General features: G+C 44.9%; 1 protein-coding gene across 1 annotated transcript in view; it reads left to right on the plus strand.

Moving 5' to 3' along the window:
- Positions 1-19,387, plus strand: part of LOC137153378 (aryl hydrocarbon receptor-like) — a 107,031-nt gene extending 87,644 nt beyond the window's left edge. The window contains exons 6-11 of the mRNA XM_067548630.1: positions 1,874-2,019; positions 2,722-2,924; positions 7,663-7,772; positions 13,346-13,487; positions 14,153-16,187; positions 18,088-19,387. Coding sequence (XP_067404731.1) covers positions 1,874-2,019; positions 2,722-2,924; positions 7,663-7,772; positions 13,346-13,487; positions 14,153-16,187; positions 18,088-18,168 — 2,717 coding nt within the window. The 3' untranslated portion in view covers positions 18,169-19,387. The remainder of the gene's footprint in view (positions 1-1,873; positions 2,020-2,721; positions 2,925-7,662; positions 7,773-13,345; positions 13,488-14,152; positions 16,188-18,087) is intronic.
- Positions 19,388-24,668: the final 5,281 nt, after the last annotated feature.

Raw genomic sequence — 24,668 nt, forward strand, 5'->3', positions numbered from 1 at the left:
TAGGAAGGAGCAAGGCACACCAGTGCCCGAGGCCCTGCACTGGCAGGTAATGTGGTTCTGCCTGGTCCCACCACAGCCTTCAGGAGACCCAAGAATGCTTCATGGGCAACCGGGTGAAGGCTGGCTAAGATCTACCAAAGCCTGAGCCCTGTCCATCCCTAGAAGGTCATCCATAGAAGAGACCAACTGAGTCCTAGGCCATATGCAGGCTGAAAACCAGACTGTTAAAGACTGAAGGACTCAGATGAAACTCAAGTCACCTGATTACATCTTTCAGAATCAATCCTTCCAGCCAAAGGGAAGGTTTGAGATGGGGCAGGAAAGCCCATGGCTCCTTACTGCACCTCAAGTGGCTCAGCAGCGTGAAAAAAAATGAACCTTACGGGTGCACCTACCCAGTGGGTGGGAGGCACATCCAGCGCGGGCACACAGACGTGGGCCAGCCCTGCTTGAGGTGACATGCTAAAAAGAGCAATGTGGCCATGGCGGCACAAGCAATGGCTCGTGAGTACCACCACAAACCCACCCCATCCTGGCTTGGAAACACCCTTCTGGCTGGGGAAGGAGCCATATCCTAAGACATTAGAAAAGGCTTGCTGGTGTAACTATATTGGCAAATCCTGCTAACATAGATGCTGCTTATACCAATTAAAGAGTGCTTTTGCTGGTATAATTTTTACTGGTATAATTGTATTTACATCTGGGCTTTTGCTAGTGTAGAAATGTCATAAAAAATCATCCGTTAACCATCATTACTGACAAATATTTAGTGCAGGTCTGACCTTACACTGGGTTTCTGATGCTTGTGTAGATCAAGCCCATGCGAGAATTTACTTCCATGGGTATTTTTAGTATTGAAGCTCTCTTTATTAACAAAAAGGAATGAACAACGGCAAATATGTGGGATTATTTGGCATTACTGTGGTGTACGCCTGAGATGGGAATTGCTCCTTCAAGCTTGTCTGAAACCATGTTTATTACAACACTAATGATTTAGAGTCTAAATACTGTTTGAGATGCCGGCTAAAAATGCTTCCTGCACCAGTCCTGGGACTGTCTTTATGTTTGGCCTTTTTTTTTTTTTGAAATAGGAAAAAAAATTCAGACCGTATGATGGGCTGCTAATTTCTTCTGACAGCTTTCCCCCCCGTAATTTGAAGCTTCTGGATTTACATAAGCAGTCCACTGGATGTATCGAGCTGATGTAAGAGAAAACAACTCTCTTATCTTCCTTGGCTGGCATCCACCTACCCTATCTTAGATTATATATAGGCTGTAGGCCCCCACCCTACAAAGACTTAAGCAGGTGCGTACTGACTTCAGTGGGGTTATGAATAGTATATAAAGCTAAGCACGTGCATCAGTCTTTGGAGAATCAGGGCCTTAGAGTGTGTCTGTGTTTACGCGTGATACATTATTCATAAGCATGAAACTTTAAAAGGGCTGAATTAATTTTCGATGTAATCCATTTCAGCCCTTTATGGAAAAACCACCTCATTCTATTCAGGGCCGAGGCAATGCCTGTCAAACTTGCTACCAGATCATCCCTTTAGAACCAAGTGACAGACCCCAGAAAAGAAGCCAACAGACCCCCTCATGCAGGTCTATAATTAGGAGTCTGTTCTGCTTCCAATGTGCTCATATGTCTCCAGAGAAGACTCTCGGGAGCTCTGCATGTGCATGGAAGGAAGAACAGTCCCCAAGAAGTTTTAATCCTCGTTAATTCCAAACAGCAGTACCCAACCCTTCCCTCCACACCTGGTGGATATTAAGGACTCAGTATGACAGGAATGTTTTGAGACTGTTTAAAGCCAGATGAATGCATCATTCTCTCTTGTTTTGAGCTGCTTTCTGTGTCGTTTTGGTTTCCCAGCCTTGCCCATTGTCCAGACTCCAGTCAGCAGCACCACCACTGCTGTGGATGACCACCAGCACCTGCCTCCTGAAAATTCCCCCTTCTTAGAAAGAAGCTTCAGCTGTCGCTTCCGGTGTTTGTTGGACAACTCCTCGGGATTCCTGGTAATCCAGCCAGCAAGGCATTTGGGCTCGGATCCCCGGAGAGATTTAGGCACCTATCTGCCAATGGGAGTTAGGTGCTTAAATACCTTTGAGGATCTGGGCCTTGCTCTCCTGCTGCACTTGCCACGTGATAGTCACACCCCAGGGAACTGATTGTGAGCCTGGCTTCTCAAGTAGGTGCTAATTTCTGCTGGGAGGGGAGGGGTTACAAACCTGCTCAGGGAGGATGGGAATTGTTGAGGAAAGGGATATTTCCCCATTCACATCATCCGTGGAGATTGCACAGAGATCTGCCAGGCTCTGAACTTCCTCTGGACAGTTGGGTTTTTGGGATGAGACAGTGGAGAGGAAGGATGGCCTGGTGGCGAAAGCCCTGCCCTGGAACTCAGAAGAACCACGTTCAACTACCTTTGTGCCCTTGGTCAAGTCTCACTGTGTCTGTTTCCCATGTGTCCAGGGGGGATAATGGCAGTGTCTTTGCATCTGTGAAACAGGGATAATCCTCCACAGCTCACAGATATAGTCATTAATATATTAATGTTGTATTTAATTAATATTAATTAATAATTAATTAATATTCATTAATGTATATGAAGTGCCCAGATAACAAAGTGGTGGGGCCCTGAATGGCTAGATTCTTATAGGAATGATCCATATCACTAGTGTATATCATCTCCACTTTTTTCTTCTTCCCCAAAAAAGGGTTTGAATTTCCACGGCCGTTTGAAATTCCTTCATGGGCAGCAAAAGAGAGCAGAAGATGGGACCCTCATGCCTCCTCAGCTGGCGCTGTTTGCCATCGCAACTCCACTCCAACCTCTTTCTATCCTGGAGCTTCGAACCCAGACCTTCATCTTCCAAACTAAACACAAGCTGGACTTTACCCCCATGGCCTGCGATTCAAGGTAGGGGACGGAGTCCGGGCCAAGATGACTCATGTTCACAGCTCTCATTTGCTGAGAATATAGGCAGATGTCATGCTACAGCCGATGTGAAACAAGAGCCATTTAGTCCTGCTGTTGTAGCAGCAAAGAGAAAAAAGTAGATTGGGGATAAATTGGATAGAGAAAAAAATCTTCTATGCAAACTTTGTCAGTGGCATTACAAAAAACCAGCATTAAACAGAAATACCTTCAAAGGGACATCAGCAGCTTACAACCCACTCTGTCTCAAAACGTATTTCCAGCTATCGGTATAGGCTGGGATTATCGCAGAAGCATAAAGGAGTTAAGTGCCTGTCCATGGGCCAGTTGCCTCCTAAGTGCTTACTCACGGCCTGAGGTCACTCTGCAGCAGCCCTGCCTCAGTTTCCCTTTTCTTCAGTTCAGGGCCTATAACTCAAAACTATCAGAAAAACTCTTCTCAAGTTCAGCAGTCCTGCTTGGCCTCCCAAAGTGAAGTTCTCAAATCTTCCACAAGTTCCCACTCCCCGGCTACCCTGCCTCAAATCTTTTCTTTAAAGACTCAGGCCCCTCCCAGAGCCTGCTCACTCTCAGCAGCCTCTGTCGTCTTTGCCATTTCCCTCTGTAGTCTCTCAGTTCCCACTTGATACCTCAGGTTTCCTGGATGGAGCCGACTCGCACCCAGCAGCCATTCCCTGCCTTGGCCGGCTTCTGCTGAAATCTCTCCCTCTAGTCTCACTCTTGTTCTTTCTCTCCGTGAGCGAGCAAGCTAAGAAAACATGCATACATAGAATCATAGAAGTGAAGGACTGGAAGGGACCTCATGAAGTCATTTAGTCCAGTCCCCTGCAGTCAAGACAGGACTAAGTAATATCTAGACCCTTCCTGACAGGTGTTTGTCTAACCTGCTTTTAAAAATCTTCAACCGCAGAGATTCCACAACCTCCATAGGCAACTTATTCCAGTGCTTAACTGCCCTGACGGTTAGAGAGTTTTTCCTAATGTCTAAACTAAACCGTCCTTGCTGCAAAATAAGCCCATTGCTTCTTGTCCTATCCTCAGAGGTTAATGAGAACAATTTTTCTTCCTCCTCCTTATAATAACCTTTTATGTACTTGAAAACTGTTCTCATGTCCCTGTTCAGTCTTCTCTTCTCCAGCCTAAACAAACCCAATGTTTTCAATTTTCCCTCATAGGTCCTGTTTTCTAGACCTTGAATCATTTTTGTTGTTCTTCTCTAGACTTTCTCCAATTTGTCCACATCTTTCCTGATATGTGGCACCCAGAACTGGACACAATATTCCAGTTGTAGCCTAATCAGCATGGAGTAGAGTGGAAGAATTACTTCTAGTGTCTTGCTTACAACACTTCTGCTAATACATCCCAGAATGAGGTTTGTTTTTTTAGTAACAGTGTTATATTGTTGACTCATATTTAGCTTGTGGTCCACTATGAGCACCAGATCCCTTTCCACAGTACTCCTTCCTAGGCAGTCTTTTCCCATTTTGTATGTGTGCAACTGATTGTTCCTTCCTAAGTGGAGTATTTTGCATTTGTCCTTATTGAATTTCATCCTATTTACTTCAGACCATTTCTCATTTGTCCAGATCATTTTGAATTTTAATCCTGTCCTCCAAAGAAGTTGCAACCCCTCCCAGATTGGTATGGTCCGCAAACTTTATAAGCGTACTCTTTATGCCATTATCTAAATCATTGATGAAAATATTGAACAGAAGCAGACCCAGAACTGATCCGTGGGAGTTGTTTTCCAACCAGTTATGCACCCACCTTATAGTAATTCCATCTAGGCTATATTTCCCTAGTTTGTTTATGAGACAGTATCAAATATCGTATTAAAGACAAGATATACCATATCTACCACTTCCACCCAACCACAAGGCTTGTTACCCCGTCAAAGAAAGCTATCAGGTTAGCTTAACATGATTTGTTCTTGACAAACCATGCTGACTGTTACTTATCATCTTCTTATATTCTAGGTGTTTTTCAAATTGATTGCTTAATGATTTGCTCCATTATCTTGCTTGGTACTGAAGTTAAGCTGATGGGTCTGTAATTCCCTGGGTTGTTCTTATTCCCCTTTTTATAGATGGGCACGAAATTTGCCCTTTACCAGTCCTCTGGAATCTCTCGTGTCTTCCGTTTTTCGAATATAATCGCTAATGGCTCAGTTATCTTCTCAATCCACTCCTTGAGTATTCTAGGATATATTTTATCAGGCCCTGGTGACTTGAAGACATCTAACTTGTCTAAGTAATATTTAACTTGTTCTTTCCCTATTTTAGCTTCTGATCCTACCTCATTTGCACTGGCATTCATTAAGTTAGATGTCAAATCGCTACTAAACCTTTTGGTGAAAAGTGAAACAAAAAAGTCATTTAGCACTTCTGCCATTTCCACATTTTCTTTTATTGTTTCCCCCCCTCGCTGAGTAATGGGCCTCTCCTGTCCTTGGTCTTCCTCTTGCTTCTGATGAATTTGTAGAATGTTTTCTTGTCACCCTGTAGGTCTCTAGCTAGCTTAATCTTGTTTTGTTCCTTGGTCTTTCAAATTTTGTTCTGACAAACTTGTGTTATTTGTTTTGTTCATCCTTCGTAATTTGACCTAGTTTCCCCTTTTGCAGGACTCTTTTTTTAAATTTCAGATGATTTAAGATCTGGTTAAGCCAGGGTGGTCTCTTGCCACACTTCCTATCTTTCGTATGCAGCGGGATACTTTGTTCTTGTGCCCTTAATAATATCTCTTTGTAAAACTGTCAACTCCCTTGAACTGTTTTTCCCCTTAGACTTGTTTCCCATGGGATCTTACTTTCCAACTCACTGAGTTTGCTAAAGTCTGCCTTCTTGAAATCCATTATCTTTATTTTGCTGTTTTTCCTCCCATGATTCTTTAGAATCATGAACTCTGCCATTTCATGATCACTTCCATCCAAGCTGCCTTCCACATTCAAACTCTCAACCAGTTCCTCCCTAGTTGTCAAAATCAAATCTAGAACAGCCTTTCCCCTAGTAGCTTTCTCCATCTTCTGAAACAAAAAATGGTCTCCAGTGCTTTCCAAGAACTTGTTGGATCATCTGTGCCTGGAACCCCCTGCTTTCTGCTGCTCCTTATAGAAGAATCAGCTCCTCCAAACCCTGCTGGTTCTACTCATGAAACCCCACGCCTCATCCCAGGGGTGGAAGACTGGGCTAATTGTATGGGCTACAGGCCTCTGGCTGTTAAAGGGACAGGCTGTCCCGTTACAGTGCCCAGCTCCCATTGAAATGCAATGGGAGTTGGGCATCTAACTCAGGCTCCTTTGAAAACCCAGCCACAGTTATTTTAAGGGTGTTACTTTTAATTTACAAGTACTATTGCTCTTCTGCCCTGTCCTTCTGTGTAGCAGGTATCTTGCTGCAAATTCTCAGCTCAGAGAACATCCAGAGACACCTCAAAGCTGTTGTCCCCAAACTGTGGGGCGCATCCTCTGGGGGGCATAGAGGAACATTCGGGGGGTGCACAGCCGGCCTGGGACAGCCCCACAGGGGGCAGAGAAGGAAGTGCCACTTTTCCAGCCCCGCTCTGCCCCCAGACCAGCTCGATCCCCAGCCTCACTTCTCCCCCAACCCGTTCAGCCCCCAGTCCTGCTCTGCTTCCAGGCCTTGGTCAGCCTCCATGGAGTTGTGGAGGGAGTGCCACTTCTCCAGGCCAGATCCACCCCCCAGTCCCATTCCACCTCCAACCCTGCTCCACCCTCAACCCCAGCTCTACTCCGCCCCCAGACCAGCTCTGCCTTTAGCCCCAGCTCCACCTTCATCCCCAGTTCCGCCCCCAGCTCTGCCATCAGCCCAAGATCCACTGCTGAAGAAACCCTGGCAGTGCAGTCATGGAGGGGGGACGCAGATTGATTCCGTTACTGGTATGGGGGGGGGGGGAGCATGACTGGAAAAGCTTGCGCACCACTGATCTAAAGGCAGAAAAAGGAAGAAAGTATTGAAGATGACTCTTCCTGATCGGTCTTTAATGAAGTGACCAGTGATTAGAGCTGGTGGGAAATTTTGGACTGGAATGTTTCTCTGCTGGAAAAAATTGATTTGTTGAAATCAAAACATTCCACAGGAACTTGCCAATTTTGACATAATTCCAATGGAAGCCAGCCAGGGTTCCATCCAAAACCCAGTTCGTGCCCGCTTATGTGCCCTGCTCTTCGGCAGCCAACCTGCTGGGTGGATAGGGTGCTAAGAGTCTAGAAGCCCAAGCTCACATGCCAGCAGCTCCTTGGCAGAGCAGGTTTCCAGGATCCCCAGTCCGGGTAGCTGGTTGGGCAGGCTCCATCTCCCAGGATCCCTGAGGAGTTGGGAGGCCGATTTCCTGTTTGGGGCAGCTCCCTGGGCATCTGGGCAGCCAGTTTCCCATCTGTCTGGATCCTTTGGCAGGAAGGTTGCCTTATTTCCCAGCTGGGGCAGTCATTCTGCAAATAATTCTGCGTTGATTTTTGTTTGGTTTGTTTTATCTTGCAAGGGACCTGAACCCTTTTCAAAATCCCCGCATTTTTCACAAAATGGAAAATGCCTCTCCAGTCAGCTGGAGAGATAATTGTGGGGTAGGCTAAGTCCACCATAGCTTTTCCCGTTATCAGATAACTGCACAGATTAGGTTCAGCCCCAGCTAATGGGCAGATGTAGCTGTGTTGTGGTCCTAAAATTCCGTGAACTCTGGTTTTTTTGTTTCTTTTATTTTACAGAGGTAAAGTTGTGCTGGGATACACGGAAACAGAGCTCTGCATGAGAGGCTCTGGGTACCAGTTTATCCACGCAGCAGACATGATGTACTGTGCAGAGAATCACGTGAAAAGTGAGTTTGGTGCTGAGTTGTAAGATCAAAGATCCCAACTTAGCTAACAGGATTGTAGTGTCCTACTTTATGCAGTGCTTGTCTACTCAGGGAAAATTATTGGTATAGTTATAATAGCATAATTATAGTTCTTCTTTGAGTGCTGGTCCGTATGCATATTCCACATCTGATGAACATGCATGCCATGCGCCTGAGTCTGGAATCTTTTCCAGGTGGTGTCCGTTGAACCATACGTGTGCAGTGTCTTCCCTCGTGCTCCCAACCAAGGGTATAAGGGGCGATGCGGATTGACGCCTCTCCAGTTCCCTCTTTCCACCACATGGCCTGAATCAGAACTCTGTCCTCCTTTGCTCTTGCAATCTCAAGAAGAGTTATGGTACATATTTGCTGTAAATAATTATCCTGTAGTTAGAAATCCTGTAGTTAGTTAGTTAGTTATCCTGTAGTTAGTTAGTTAGAAAGGTACATAGTACAGTTTAGTATAGCTTAGTAAACCACCCCCTCTCCAGTCGGGTGGGAACCCTCTTTGTCCCAGGCCTATGCCCAGGGTTCAAGAACTGCATTTCCTGCTTTGCTCCTTTTCCATCAGCAGTGATCATCATCAATGCTTCTACTGTCTGGGTGAGGCACATATGTCTGAGACGTGTCCTTCCCGCCCTGAACAGAGAGGCCCGAGACTCAGGCTGAAGAAGCACCAGATAGAGAGGCTCTGAGGCCCTGCTCTGATCCGGCCTGGGGAGACCTCCCTGTACATCAGCCTCAGCCAACCATCAATACCCCTCCAAGCTGGGGAGCGGAGCTGCCAGCACCATAGCCCAAGAACTCAGGACACAGGGCTCCCCCTGAGAGTAAGCCACAAGAAACATGTTCGCTCCCCAAGCCATGCCAGGGCAGGGGAGATGTTGTGTATGGATCCCACGGAACTGGCGCCAAAGCACCCTGGGCTGGAGAGTAAGGCAGAGAAGAAAAGGGATCCACTGGTACCAACAGTGAGCGCATTACCTGGGCAGAAAGACAAGCCAATCGCATCCACGAGCACAGATCTGGACATACCATTGGTATTGCCTCAGCAGTATGGAGACTTGCTAGTTCTGATGGATGAACTAGGTCCCTCCAGTGATTCAGTGGGAACCCCATGGATTCTGGGCCATATGGAGACTTTTCTGACACTGGAGGATGTCTTCCTCCCCTACCCAGCGTATCCACTTCTGTCGGGCACTGCAGTTCTCAGGGAAGTTCTTAGCCCAGAGGCCAACCCACTGTCACTGTCACAGGAGAGACCCCATCCCTATCCATTGGACAAGAGCATCTCGGTGCCGACAGTACTACTGTTTCCGATGGAATCATCTTCAGACTCGGAGATGTCAAAAGAGATAGTTCCACTGATATCTCCAGGAAGGCACAGGAGCCCAGACAGACCACCATGGCACCCTGATCCTCCTGGCAATGACCCCACTGCCGGGACACCTGGTATCACTTCCTTTGGCTACTATCGCAACTGATAGATCCCTCCTTCAGGCTGTACCTGGGCCCCTGGGATCCTTATAACAGACATCTGGAACCATCACTAGGGTCCTACCGCTCTTCCCCCTCTCGTCAGCCAGTTCTGTTAATGTACAAGGAAGAAAAGCTGAGCTGGTACCACGGGTTCTGACCGCAGCCTGCTCGTTACTGGATGACACGGTCATCCAGTTGCCACCCTCTCTTCAAGATATACTCCAAAGGGTGGGTAATGACTTGCAAATCCCATTGGAGGAGATCCCCAACCTTGTCTCCTGGATATCTTACAGTCACAGGGACTGTCCAGAGAGGGCCTTCCAATAAACAAGGCCATCCTGGAACTGCTTAGAATGATTTGGCATGCACCAACATCATGTGTCCCCACCCCTTTGTGAGTTGACACACATTGTTTTGTACCAGCCTATGAAGCAGCAGGGCTCCCTGGACCTTCATGCCCCCATATCCCACTGTCTGTTGTTTACCTTCTCTTCTCCCTCAGTTGGCTGCATCTCCTCCCTTCCCCTTGCAAGAGAGGAGGATCTGTCTGGAAAGAGGGCCAGTCTCCCAGATAGCCCCTGGATCATCATCCGTTTCTGTAGTAAATTCCCCCTTTTAAGCTCCTCCTCCAGGCTGAACAAGCCTTTCAGGTGCGTCTCGTTATCGTGGAACAGGCCCAGAAGAGCTTGTTAGTCTCCTCCATACCCGTGTGAGGGTGTGTCTCTTCACATACCCCACCCCTCAAGATGGGAAGGCCATTGGGAGTTGAGTTGTCTCTGTGAAAATAAATCGGCATTAGCAAGGTCCTTTCCCACCCGCTGTTGTACTCAGAAACCATAGGGTTGTAGTGTAAAGCACCATCTCATCATGCAAGGATTCATATCCCTCGTGGTATGGATCCAGCATAGGGGTATGTGACCGGTGATCAGGAAAAAGGGGCTACCCAACAGATAATACCTGAAGCCGTTTACCACCCATCGGACTGTTAATACCTCCTTGTCACTAATTGAATATGACTTTTCCCTAAGGAATAGCTTCCTACTTACGTATAGGACCAGGTGTTCTTCTCCTTCAAAGTCTTGTGAGAGAATGGTGGTAAGACCAACAGTTGAGGCATCTGTGTGTAGTATGAATTCCTGAGAAAAATTGGAGCTGAAGAGCAGATTACCCAGAATAGTCATGTTTTCAGTTCCCTGAATGCTTCCTTGCACTTCTCATACCAATGAATCTTCTTTGGGTTGTTGCCTTTTATGAGGTCCATAAGGGGGGGCTGCATTTGAGGTGAAGTGGACAATAAACTTCCAGGAATATCCTGCCAGGCCAAGAAAACATCTGACTTGCCTCTTTGTGAGGGCCTGCACTTTATCGATCACTGGCTTCACAAGACCACCTCCTGCACAGGACTTCAAATAGGTTACTTCACTCACAGCCAACTTACATTTCACTGGGTTAGCCGTAAGTCCTGCTTCCTGTAGGGCTTTTAACACCACCCTTAAATGATGTAGGTGGTTTTCCCAGGTGAATTGCACACGACAATGTCGTCAATGTAAGCCAACGCATATTGATGGTGGGGGTTGAGGATCTTATTCATAAGGCATTGGAAGATAGAAGCAGCCCCATGGAAGCCGAAAGGCCTGGTCTGAAATTGGAAGTGTCCAAAAGGGGTGGACAAAGCAGTTTCCTCTTGCGAGGAAGGGCATAAGGGGATCTGCCAATAACCTTTTGTCAGATTGATGGTGCTCAGGTGTTTCGCTGGTCCCAGCTGTTCTAGTAACTCATCCACTCTTGGGATTGGGTAGGCGTTGAATTTCATGATGGCATTGACCTTTTTGAAGTCAATGAAGAACTGAACTGTCAGGTTTGGGAACAAGAACTATGGAGCTCCTCCATTCTCTTTTGGATTCCATAATCACTCCCATCTCTAGCATCACTTGTACTTCTTCTCGGACCGTATCCTTCATCCTTTGTGGCAACGGGCTAGGGTTCTCTTGGACTAACTGGCCTGGGGAAGTCTCTAGGTGATGATGGAGCAACGACATTCTAACTGGGCAGTTGGACAACACTGCCGCAAAGTCCCCAGTTAGTTGGAGGAGTTGTTTCCTTTGTGCAGGGGAGAGCCCTTCACGCCCGGTACTGTTACTGGAGCTTCGCTGCTGGGCACCTGGCAGCCCAATTCCTGTATTGCCAGAATAGGAGTTATCAGCAGGACATCCAAGGATTGAGAGAGGTGGCAAACCTTGGTTTCCTTTCTCCTCCCAGGTAGTCTTATGTCATAGTCCATGGGACCTATCTGCCATTGGGCCATTAATTTAGACAGCTGAGGGCAGTAGTAAAAGAACATGATCACCCAGCTGAAAAGTCTGTAGTCGTGCCCCCCTATTGTAATCATACAATCACAGAATGATAGGGTTAGAAGGAACTGCAGAGGTCATCTAGTCTAACCCCCTGCCAAGATGCAGGGTTTGTTGTGTCCCACCATCCAAGACAGATGGCTCTCCAGCTGTCTTTTGAAAACCACCAGTGAAGTAGCTCCCACGACCTCTCGAGATTCCACTAGTAATCATTGGTACCATCTGTTCCCTGGTAATTTTGTTCCTGGGAATGTTGGGCATTCCTCAAATTCTCCCTGGCGAACACCCCTATGTTTCTGAGTCGCTCCCTTAACTGTAAGGCCCCCACATCTTGTTCTTCCCACCCTTTTCAGAGGACGTCCCCTGCCATTGGTGATCAGAGAACAACTCAAATGGGGAGAACCCCTAGCAACTTGTGGGACCTCCCTTATAGCAAATAGGCTCTGTGGAAGTAGCTGGTTCCACTGTTTGCTGTTGTCATTGACAAAGCACTTCAACATCCTCTTCAGGGTCTAATTAAACCGCTGTGCTAGACCATCGGTTTGCAGGTGGTACACCGAGGTCCTCAGGGACTTGATCTTCAAAAGGGAGCATAATTCCTGCATTAGTTGGGTAATGGCTTTAGTCCCTTGGCTGGTAATATTTCACAGCAAAACCCTACACGTGAGAAGAGTTTCAAGAGTTCTGGAGCTATAGCTGTTGCTTTCGGGGAGTGGAGAGGAACAGCCTCCGGATACCTGGTTGCGTAGTCAACAGTGTACTGATGCCCTGCTGCAGCTTTTTCCAGGGGTCCAACATGTCCACCTCGATCCTTTCAAAGGGTGTTTCAATCAAGGGTAGCAGGATGAAAGATGCCTTGGGGATCCCTCCACAGCTGGCAAGCTGACACTGTGGACAGGAGGAACAGGTCCAGACGAGCTGGTAAAGAAGATACTGATATAACTATAGCGGTATAATGATACTGGTATAGTTATGCTGGTACATTTCCACATGTAAGCAAGCTCTGAGTTCTGATTTGCAGCAGCCCATGTTATTTTAGTTCTAATTGTCTCCTGTCCAGAAACTGCCAGTTTGTTAAGCTGTGCTGTGTTTTTGTGATGAAGACAGACATCCCCTAGGAATCTGATTGAGCCCTCTGAAATAACTTATTTGTGACACCTGTTTGATTTGACCACAGCCCTCCAGCTCTGAAAAGCTAATGGACAAACATGTTCACACCACCAAGCCTAAAACATCTCAAAGTCACTGAGAAATTTCATAGGAACGTAGGAATAGCTATACTTGATCACACCCGAAGGGCATGTAACTCAGTATCCTGGCCAGCATCAGATGCTTTTGAGCTTCTACTAGGCAGATATGGGATAATCTGCCCTAGGAAGGTCTCATTCTCATCCCTACTAGTTATAGGCTGGTTTAAGCCCTGAAACATGAAGTTTTATGTCCTACATGAGGTTTTATAGCCCAGTGCTGATTCCAGGCAATGAACCCAGGGCCATTAAGGATTTCCTTTAACATCATACACTTTACCAGCTAAGGCCAGTCCCTATCTGTACAGTCTCACTGTACAGGGTTTGCCTGCATGGTTTGTGAGTCAGACTGTGAAATGTTTCTGCAGATCTCTGTTGGTAATTTATTTTTGGCTGTAAGAGACAGGAGCAGGCTGAAGACCATTTCTTGCTGGCATTTTGCTGAGCTTACGCTACTGCCTTCTTCTGTTTGCCCTAGTCATGAAAACCGGAGACAGTGGAATGACCGTTTTCAGGCTGCTGACTAAGAAAGCAGGCTGGGTCTGGGTCCAAGCCAGTGCGAGGCTGGTGTACAAAGGAGGTCGACCGGACTGCATCATTTCCAGGCAGCGGGCTCTATCGTAAGTGTCCCTCTGGGTGGCCAGGGTGAATCCCTGGTCCCACTGAAATCAACGGCAAAACTCCTACTGAGTTCACTGAAGCAAGAATTTCACCCCACCGCACCCATTTCCTCGGTGCATGCACAAAATCACCTGCCGTGCTAAAATGCACTGTGTTGAAATTGAGTTTAAAATTGCACCCTGTCCCAAGTGGCAAAGATGGCATCCAAGTTTCCCCAAAGTTTAGAGGTGTTCAGATCTGGGGCAGGTCTCTAGATCGCAGGCTGGTAAAGAGTCCCGTGTTCTGCAGGTCAGATTAGATGATCATAATAGTCCCTTATGACCTTTGGATTTGTAAATCCAAAACCTATGAAAAATAGCCTCTCAACAGAGCTACGTCAGCCACAGTGACACTCCATTTATCTGAGTTGGGTGCATTTCCCATTTCAGAGCAAGCCAGACCACCAACCAACTTGTCCAACCCAACCCCCAAAGCCAAACAACTGCCCCTCATGCCTCCTATCCCCCCAAATTGTAGGATTTTAAATAGATTAAAATCCCCAAACCCGTGTCAACTTGTTGGCTCTTGTCTCACTGTCTAGCAGCTGTTTTTGCCCAGCCCCATGTATTTCATTGTCCTGTCACCCTCTTTTTAATGCTTTAATGTCACATTCATACACCTGCAGGAATGAAGAAGGAGAGGAGCATTTGCGCAAGCGGAGCCTGCAGCTGCCTTTTCACTTTGCCACAGGTGAAGCCGTCCTGTATGAAAACAATTTACCAGGATTCCTGGAATCCTTGCAGACAAAGGGCTCAAAGGCAGATGTTCCCATGGAGCAGGGTTCAGTAGATCCCAGCTCGCTCCTGGGGGCCATGATGAAACAAGACGAATCCATATACGTCTCCCATGCCGATGACGTGCCTCAGTTCTCCCTGGTGGATATTGCTGACGCACCAGAAGAGGCATGGCAGGATGACAGAAACAAGAGAGCCGTTAAAGAAGAAAATGACTCTCTTCTGGTCATCATTGAAACACTGTTTGAAAAGAGCCATGTGGAGAGCGACATCTCTAAGACCCTGCAGAACCTGGACATGGATGACTTGGAGTTAAAGCAATGGGAGGAGATCTTGCTGAAAATGGACACTGAGAAGTCAGTGGCCCAGGATTTCCAGGAGAGGCTGAATGACGAGGTGACTTCCTGTATGGAGAAAATGTTGTTTAAGACCAATAATAGAAAGAATCTGGGGTTCCCACAGTATGACATGGCGGCATCATCGCAGGCCCTTATTCAACAAATTCCACAAAGCACTCAGCTAAACAGATTTCAAAACCATCTTGTCAATAACACGAAATGCAACCAGCAAAACAATCCTGCAGTGAATTTTCACCACTTCTGGGGGGCTAATTCAGCAGCCTCTGCACAACCTGGAATCCAAAATCCCATGTTTTCTTCACCACAAAATTCAGTAGACCATGATCATCAGGGTCCTTTAGCCACCAATATGTCCCAGGATATTGCTTCTAGACCAGAAAAGCAAGCACCGTTTGATCAAGCAAATTTGCTTTGTGGGAATATACCAAGTTCTTTGGGTTCCAGTAACCAGCGAATTATGGCAGTTAATCTAACAAATCCTGCACAACTATTTCAGCCAAAGGCTCCTGCTCCAGTTTCCTTGGGGAATGTCATTCCTAAAAATAAGATGCATCAGGCCTCAACTCTGATTGCCTCAAACCATCCAGCCCCATTAAAAATGAATGCACAAGAGAGTCAGTGGCCAGCCCCATTGGTTTCAATGAATCCAGTCATCGGTTTCAATCAGAATAATTCTCTGGGAGGTTACTCATCAAATGTTTGGGAATCTGCCTCTCCAGATCAGCTGGGAATCCAACCAATGGAGACAGATTCACAGACTGTACTGGCAAATAACCAAATAACAAATCCATGGATTTCCTCATCACAGGCTGCTCATTACACCGACCGGGGCATGCAAGAATTTAGCATAACACAGGTGTCTCCAGTGCAAGATCTACAGAGTGAAATATCTGGTTCTCTTGTGCAAAAATTTAATCCATTAGAAGCTGGTCACCTGTCTGGAAGTCATTCCTTTCCCAAACATACATCTTCACATGGACCTCACCTAATGCCCCATTTTTACAATAAAGAGCAGCAGCAGATGCTTCAGAACAAACAGTTGTCAACACAGCAACAGCAGCTGATGCAAGCAAGGATCTGTCCTCAAGCTCATTCCAGGCCAACTCAAACACAACACAATGGACTTCCAGTGGCCAGTTGCTTGGGGCTGAGTAGCCACTGCCAGTCTTGCTTCCAGATGGGAAACCAGCAAATGGCCAATGTTCTTGAAAGCTCATTGAAGTCCTCATCATGTAGCACATTGTCTAGTGATGTCATGCTAGCTTCATGGGACTATGAAAACAGTGGCTCATCCTTTGAAAATGATGTTGCATTTCCTAAAGCCACTCACGTGACATCCCTTCCCCAGCAACAAAATACCATGTCCTGTCATGGCAAGAGCAATCCAGAAATGTGTTATTACCAAAGGCCTAAGGAATCTGTTCTGGATTCCTCAGTGATGCCTCCCATGGAATCTGATTTGAGAGCCCCTTACTACCATTTGGAATCAAATTTTCCTCCCTTGTCATTAAAAGACAGGCAGATGAAGAATCAACAGCAGTTCTTCACTTACAATATTCAGTTCAAGGTAAGGTGGGGCATATGTTAAGGTGTGAAAACTGGTCAGACATGAGAACAACCAAGCTGTGCATGTTAAGTGACAAGCTGAGACATATGAACATTATATAAAGTTTTGTTTTGTAATCAGTGTGTTTATACAGATACAATGCAGATGCATTTTGAAACTTGCAACTGAGAGCCAAGAGCTTCCAGCCCATTGAGGAAGGAAAATGTCTGAGATACTAGTACTTCTTGAAGGCCGTTGTTCTACAAAAATGCTTTTAATAATATAAACAAGCCCGCTTTTTATCTTAACAATCAGCATATTTCTTCTTAGCGACCCCTTACCAGAGTCCATGTTCAAAGCAGTATTTGAAAAGCCTGTTTTTAATAACCATCCTTGAGCCAATAGTACAAACTATTTCTGGCCTGAGAGCCAGATTTTGGGAAGTAGCTAGTGATTTTGGGTGCCTAATTTTTGTGGGCACCTAACTTGAGACCTTAAAGGGGCCTTTTTCACAAAATGGTGCTCAGCATTTCTTGAAAATCACAGCTGTTTCCAGTGTCCCAAATTAGGAACCCAAAATAGAACTGGTTGGGAATTTTTCAACTATATGTTTTTTCTACTGGAAAATGCCAATTCATCAGAAGGAAAACTTTTAATGGGAATGATGTATCCATTTTGATGGGAAAGTGTCTCAGGTCCAGGATTACATTTCTGGTCAAAGTGAAGGACCCATCTGTGATGTGGGAATCCCAGATTCAAGTCTTAGATCAGGGACTTGAACCTGGATCTCCTATATCCCAGGTGAGTGGCCTCAGCACAAGGTTTTCTGCAGGCCAATGCATATTTAATGATTTATACAAAGTAGGACAGCTCCAACAAGAGCAATTGAGAGAGACCCACTAGAGTATAGCCTAGTTGTTAGAACATTCATCTCTGTTGTGGCAGACCCAGAGTTCAAGTCCAGATGACTTGATTTCCAATCAATGCAGGAGGGTAAATATGTTCTCTCACATCTGCATCCAGCTGTTACGAGTCCCCATATCTGGCTTAAAGGTTATCTTCTACAGACAACGAATGTAGGCCATGCTTACAGGAGTGGGAAGGCTATCCTGGGAAGCAGGAATCTTAAAAAGATTTAGGGTTCTGGTAGATAATCAGCTGAACATGAACTGCCAGTGTGACACTGTGGTCAAAGGAGCTAATGTGATCCTGGGGTGCATAAATGGGGAAATCTCGAATAGGAGTAGAGAGATTATTTTACCTCTGTATTTGGCACCAGTGCAACAGCTGCTGGAATATTGTGTCCAGTTCCAGCGTCCACAATTCAAGAAAGATGTTGGTAAATCGGAGAGGGTTTAGAGAAGAGCCATGAGAATGATTAAAGGAGTGGAAACCATGCCTTATGGGGATAGACTCAAGGAGCTCCATCTATTTAGCAGAACAAAGAGAAGGTGAAGGGGTGAACTAATTACAGTCTGTAAGTACCTACATGGGGAACAAATATTTGATAGTGGTCTCTTCAGCCTAGCAGAGAATGGTATAACACAATCTAATGGCTGGAAGTTGAAGCTAGGACAAATTCAGACTGGAAATAAACTGTAAATTGTTAACGGTGAGAGAAATTAACCATTGGAACAATTTACTGAAGGTCATGGTTGGATCCTCCATCGCTGACTATTTCTAAATTGAGATTGGATCTTTTTCTAAAAGATCTGCTCTCGGAATTATTTTGGGGAAGTTTTATGGCCTGTGCTATTCAGGAGGTCAGAGTGATGATCACAATGATCTTTCTGGCCTTGGAGTCTATGAATCTATGAATTCTCCCCTTTCATTGCTCTGCTGAAATGCTGATGGCTGTGCTCCTCCTTTTTTCCTTGCCTGATTGCAATTCTGACTCATTTCTCTTTTTTCTGCTCCGCAGTGTCACCAAAATGAAGAGAATGCCTCCATGGAATTTACTCCGACAGTCGCTAGAGACAGTGTGTGTTTCCCCAGGTACTGAGGGGGAATGGAGCAATAGAGAAAGAAAAGACCCTGCTCCCGGCTGTGGACTGATTTTATGGCCATGATCAGCAAGCATTTTTTTTTAATTAATGTGTGAATATTTCTATATCGTTATAATTGTTGCTGTTGGTGACTTTTTCTAAGTGAACAGATACACATTCCTGAGACACTCAACTGTGAATTCCACAGAGACAAAGTTGAATGCTCATGCATTTTGTAGTAAAGAAACTATAACCCTTTCAACCGGTTGTCTTCTGCTCATTCTTCTGAGCAGAACGAAGGAGAATTAAGAATCAATAACTGGATTAGGCACTAAAGTAACTGAGCCACAATAAGCTTTAAACAACCTGGAACAAGTACTTTGAGTTTTTCAGCTCAGGTAATTTAACAGACAATGGACACAGATGTCAGGAAAATGCCTGAGCTGCTGCAATAGAAATGCCATAAGGCTGCTGTCTGGTTTCCTGCTCAAACACTGAAGCTCAGAGTTCTTATTTAAGTGGGCGAAGATATGGTTGCAGCCTCCGCAAGCATTATTTGCACATGTGCTCTTGTCTATTAGCAAGTCATGTCTGATACCATCTGGATATGCAATGTGGACACTTGTAAATCCAAACAATATCTACCACTCAAATGACTGCACATCACCAAATGACTGAAATCAACCCAAGTGTAGCAGTGCTAACAAAAATGCCTATATGCCTCAAACTGACTTATTTTTCTTTACATGTATTGGCCATATAGCCGTTTTCCCCACATAAAAATAGCCAAGACTTATAGTAACTTTTCTATGTGCTATGCTGACTTATTTATCAAAAGCCATGACAGTTAAGAGATACGGAAGGCTATGTATTGTGTTGACTTATATTTTATGCAATGACAATGACTTCGGTGGAGTTGCACAAGAGATAGTTCAGCCCAGAATTTGGCCCGGTATATATATAAAGGACACTGGGCCAGATTCTCCTAGTTACTCTAGTGCAAGTCCATTGAATAGTACACGGGAGAAGGATTTGACCCAATGTGTTGTTTTCTGTTGTGTCATGCACTCTGATGCCAAATCCATGACCCTGATTGGAACATAGTTGACTTAGAGCTATTGCTCTATGTGGCTGCTTCAAAGCCCTGCCTAGTCATTCTGTATAAATATATAATGTGTAATGTTTGATGTCGCAGGGGATAATTAGCAATGTAGCAACGTGTCATTGCATGGCAACAGTCCTCTTTGTATACTAATGTGCCTTTTATTTGTCTCTCCCTATGTGCCTACTGGATACTTGAGCATACAGCCTTAATCCCTGTTTGGGCATGCAGAGAAAATACTATCTTGAACGCTTTACTGCATTGTAACTTATCCACTTATTTGTAATTTATTTCAATTGAACTTAATCAGGTAACTCAGAAGACTCACACAGAGCAATCTAAAATCAGGGATTGCGTGTTTGTCTTTTGGATCACTCAGCTGATCAAGAAGATTTTACCCATCTGAAATCATTTTCAATGACCCACCACGTGATTTTTTTGTTTTTTCCCCCAGCCCTTTTCTAGTTATGAACTATGGGATCTTAAAGCCACGGTGTTCAACAATTCATCTGTATTTTTGTCATGTCATTGATTATCCATTATATCAAACTTCTGGGCTTTCACAAAACTTAATGCATTAGTGCCTCCACTAGGATTCTGCCTCCGAACAAAGTTATGAGTGTCCCTGCCCAGATCCATTGTCCTTTTTCTGGCTCCAATTCAGCAAAAGAATTACACACTTGCTAAAGTTAAGCATGAGTCCGTCCCTCCTGACCTCAATACGACTTAAGCACCTAATTAACTTCAAGCATGTGCTTAGCTCCATCCTTATTTAGCAAAGAACTTAAGTGCTTCATTGAATCAAGTCCTCTGTATTCAAATGAAGCCACAATAACCCAATTACTGTCAGTTAAGTGGAAAAAATATTGGGAAGTTTTGTGTACATTCAGGCTGGTAGAATATTTTCTGTCAAACTGTTTTTAGATGGATACATTGGGATTTTGACAAAATGCAGTTTTGTATTCAAAGCATCCACTTTCTGTGGAAATTTCTGATTTTTTCATTGAAAAACCAAATGCCAAAGAAGTGAAAAGTTTTCTGATTTTGGCCAAAAATCCAAATATTTTGATTCAGCAGTACCTTATGGGAGTTGTAGTTTGAGTGCTTCATGTCCCTATTCTCCCCCTGTAGGCTGTGCTCCCCAGCCAGACTTCATCTTCCATGATACGCCATGGCCATGAGACTCCCATGAGGGATGGCGTCCCCTCACCACAAGAGGAGAATGTGGTGTGTCATGGGTGATGTAGTCCCACCAGGGAGACAGGCCTGTAGAGGAGAATGGGAACACAAGGTACCTGAACTACTGCTCTCGGGAGACACCATGGTGGCATTTCTAAATGGAAATATTTGGGGAGTTGATTTTTACACCAAAAAGTTGAAATTTTTCATAGGAGAAAAAACATTGTTTCCAGTCAGCTCCAATGTACGTATATTTATCCATGGAAAGCCCAGTGCTAGAAATGCAAAGAGCCTACATCAGCACCAAACACTACTCCTGCATTCTTTAGTACAGTAATTTTAAGTGTTTCTCCTCTCCTTATAAACAGATACCAAGAAGGCTTGGTTAATGGTATGGAATGTCTGTTATTTTGGTAAATAATTTAACGCCTGATCTTTCAGTTACCTAGTGTCCTCAATTCCCACTCACGTTAATGACAACTTTGGGCCCTTAACAAAGCCAAAACCAAAAAAATAGGCATCAGTAATTTAGTAGATTTCAAATGCCTACAGGGACAAAAGGGGTTTTCAAATTAAATGAAAGATATTATGATCCATAAAAACTAAGCTGAGTTAAAAAAAACTATGGCTGTGCTGTTATAATAAAGAAGGTGCCTATAATCTGCATCAGACTAGAAGGCAGTGCCAAGTGCATGCTTTCAACTGAAAAAGCAACTTTGAATTTACTTACAGTTCCTAAAGTCACCCTCACCTTGGTGGGTCAAAGCCATCTCAAGGGTCTGACTCCTTCCCCACTATGTGTGCCTGCCTCCCTTTAACATTTATGGGAATGGCTTCAACCTTGCCAACACATTCACTGTTGGCCAGACTCTGCTCCCATTGAAGCCAACAGGAGAAGAGTTAGGGCAGTCCAGACTACAAGGGGTGTGCCTGGCAGAGCGCTCTAAAGTGTTGTCCCCATGTGGACCCTGCTTGTGTGAACTAAAAGATACCTTGTTTGCGTTAACACAGGTTAAGCACTTTTAAAAATCCTTCCCTCATTGTGCACCCCATGGTTTTGTCTACACATAGTAGTTGTACCACCAACATGCCAATCTAGTTAAAGCAATGCAATGCCCCTAGTGTGGGTGCAGTTTTACCAGTCTGAGCACCTTTATTTTATTTATAGTTTATACTTTATAACTTCATCAACAGCAGGGATTGGACCAGTGAACTCATTGGTATAAGTTGACATCATTATACTGGTATCACTAATAGACATCATTATATGATGCAAAAATGGCGGGGCGCAAACCTAAGAGAAGAATAGAATTCTAAATTCTGTAGGAGTTACAATGAAGACAATACCTGTTTTAATTAAAAGCTCTATTCATCACCCTATTGCAGGATACGTTTGCATCAGAAAGAGACTGGACTGTTGATCATGGTTCAGAGAAGAAGAGACTTTTCTGTGTATTCAGTGCCTAGCTCAGTTACTTATGTCTTGTTCTATATACATGTTATATATACTCATATATATAGATATATAAATGTTCGTGTATACTTTGACTATTTTGCACTTCCATGACTTCCTGTATTTTGCGAGCAGATGGATGAAATTTGGAGGAAAATAATGTACTTAAAGTTAACCTATTTTGTTATACCTTAAAATGCAGTTTGCTTTTTCTTGATTGTGGCTTCAAAGCATTCATAAGAGAGCTGCAAGAGAAATCCCAGAGAGACTGAGCTGTGGTCCAGGGAGCTGCTTGTTCTATTAATATCCGATGAGTACATTTAGCAAGAAACCATTTACCGTACAGATACGTCTGTTACATGTTAAAGTGTCATTATACTTTGAAAAGCGACATGGCAAAACTGGCATTTGGGAGCTCCATGTTTGATACAGATTTGTTGATGGGAACTTAGATCCTGCAAACACTATGTGGTCAGACGCATCTGCCCATCCTGAGTCTCACCAACACTAAGGGCTTGTTTACACTACCAAGGCTCTGCAAATGACATAGGCTATGTCAGTAAATTGACTCTTTTGCTGGCTGGCATAGCTATGTCATTTGGGGGGGAAGGTGATTTTATTTACACTCCTGACTCAAGTAGTTATGCCAGCAAAACTTAGTAGTGCAGACTAAGCTGTGGGGGTCTGCCCTCATGTTGCTAAGTTTAGGTTCAGAGTCTTCATTAGCGATTCCATTGATCATGGTCATCCCCAAAGAATCCAACCCCTTTCCCACAGCTGTCTTTATTTTTCCAGTGTTAACAGGAGTAAAAAGTAGTAGAAACATATGTTTTGTCAGTCCTGTCAACAGCTATGACTCTGGATACACACGCGGAACAGATTTGCTGTGCATGAAGGGGCCAGGTCAAGAGAGTCCTTTTGCAGACCACAAAGGATGAAATGATGGAGGGTCGAGACTGCAACAAGGAAAGAAGATATAAAAAAGCGTATGTAGAGCTGCTGTCTTCTCTTGGTAGCTTTTCCTGCTACATTCCAGCCTTCCCATCTCTTGTGAGGAATACGTTACCCTCTTACACTGCCTTCGTGCTGCATAGCTTCAGTGAGATAAGATCGTTCACTCCCCATAGTTGGTATAATGAGGATGAAGCATGGACTTCCGCACACCTGCATGGAGGGTGGTGTCAGCAGAGTCATCAGTTCCACTCAACTCTCCTCTCCAAGACCTTGTGAAGGCCCCTCGGAGTCCAGGATGCAGCAGGAGAAGGTTGTGGAGACAGGGCAGGGCAAGGGTGGGTATATGTTGCCCTTCCTCTAGCCATTGATACAACCTGATGGTGCATTATGTGTTATTACCGCCCTGGCAGACTCTGGAACAGCTGTGACTAGGGAACGAGGGGTCCAAGAAAAGCCAAATGCCAGGATAGCATGCCCCATGCACCCACGGGCAGATGAACATAAGTATGGCGTGCTGGGAATTAAGGACCAGATACAAATTAGCTCCTCTGTTTGTCATCCTGGCTGTACCTGTCAGGCCAAACACTTGCTACATGTAATCATCATGGTGTTTCTCTTGCTTCCAGTTCATTGTGATGTACAACAGATGGCTGGGAGGGCACTCTTTCTGCAGGCATATGCAGAACGTCTGGGAGAATTCAACTGGTCTAATCAACCATAAACAGACTTCCTCCAAACTGCTTTCAAGTGGGTCCTGCAGCAGGAAAAATCATTGCGTGTGTGACCTTTGGAGCATCTCCTCACTGTCTTAAAAGTCATGGTCAACTTTGATTTTGCCATGTCCCTTAGGAAGGTGCTCTGAAATCTCTGATTTACTGGGCACATGTATGCGTGTGCCGTGAGCTTAACCTTCCTGCTTTCCTGGCTGTTTTGTTGCCAGATGTTAGGAAATTTGTCAGGGATGTGAATAAAAATATCTGAACAGAGGAGAGATTCTCTCTAGCAACCCACATTTAATCCCCAGTTCATGAATAGCCAGGGCTCTTGTCTGCTAGTGGAATACAACAGTTTCCTGGAGGAAAAAGCAGCACTTGGAAACTTCCAGTTCAAAGGGACAGAAAGAATATTTACACCACTGTTTCTATTGCCGATCTCTGAGCTACAGAGGTGGGGTTGCAGCCAAAGTCAAGTGTGGAGAGATCATTGCGGGAATAAGAGCCCAGCAGTTAATTTCAGAGAGAAGGAAAGTCTTCCAAGGATGTGCTGGCAGAAATCAGTGCAACCTTGGCTGAGCCTGGCAAAACACAATCATCTTCTTATAAGAGTAGTAAATGCTTGGGTTTCCTTGACTGCTTGGGTTTCCATACAGAGTCTTTATCTGAACCACAATACGGTTGCTACTGAAGTTGAGGACAAAACCATCCAAGGGCTCCAAAGGGAGCAGGATTGGGCCGGCCAACACACATGCAGCAGGAGCACAGTCTCTTCAAGGATGGTGCAGGGGTGAAGTTGGCCTGTCTGGCTCTGCTTGCAGATGAGTCCCCACCCGTGCCCACTAGTTATGTTCTGAAAAGTTAATGTACAAATAGACAGCAGCAATGGGCCAAGGAGCTGGGACATGGGTGCCTAGCAGTGATCTAGTTTATTACTCTCATCTAGCACTGGGGTTTAAGCCTTCTAGGAGAAGCTATCTTACGGCAGCTCTTTGCTGCTTTTTAAATAGTGGAATGGTGAGTATAAGTAAAGAGGTTATTTTAACTCTATAGATAGCACTAGTGCCATGGCTGCTGCAATACTTGGTCCAGTTCTGGGGTGGAGAAGATTCAGAG

Source organism: Emydura macquarii, unplaced genomic scaffold, assembly GCF_026122565.2.
Source record: "Emydura macquarii macquarii isolate MOO-44397 ecotype Brisbane River unplaced genomic scaffold, CSIRO-AGI_Emac_v2 contig_1253, whole genome shotgun sequence".
NCBI classification, from domain to species: domain Eukaryota; kingdom Metazoa; phylum Chordata; order Testudines; family Chelidae; genus Emydura; species Emydura macquarii.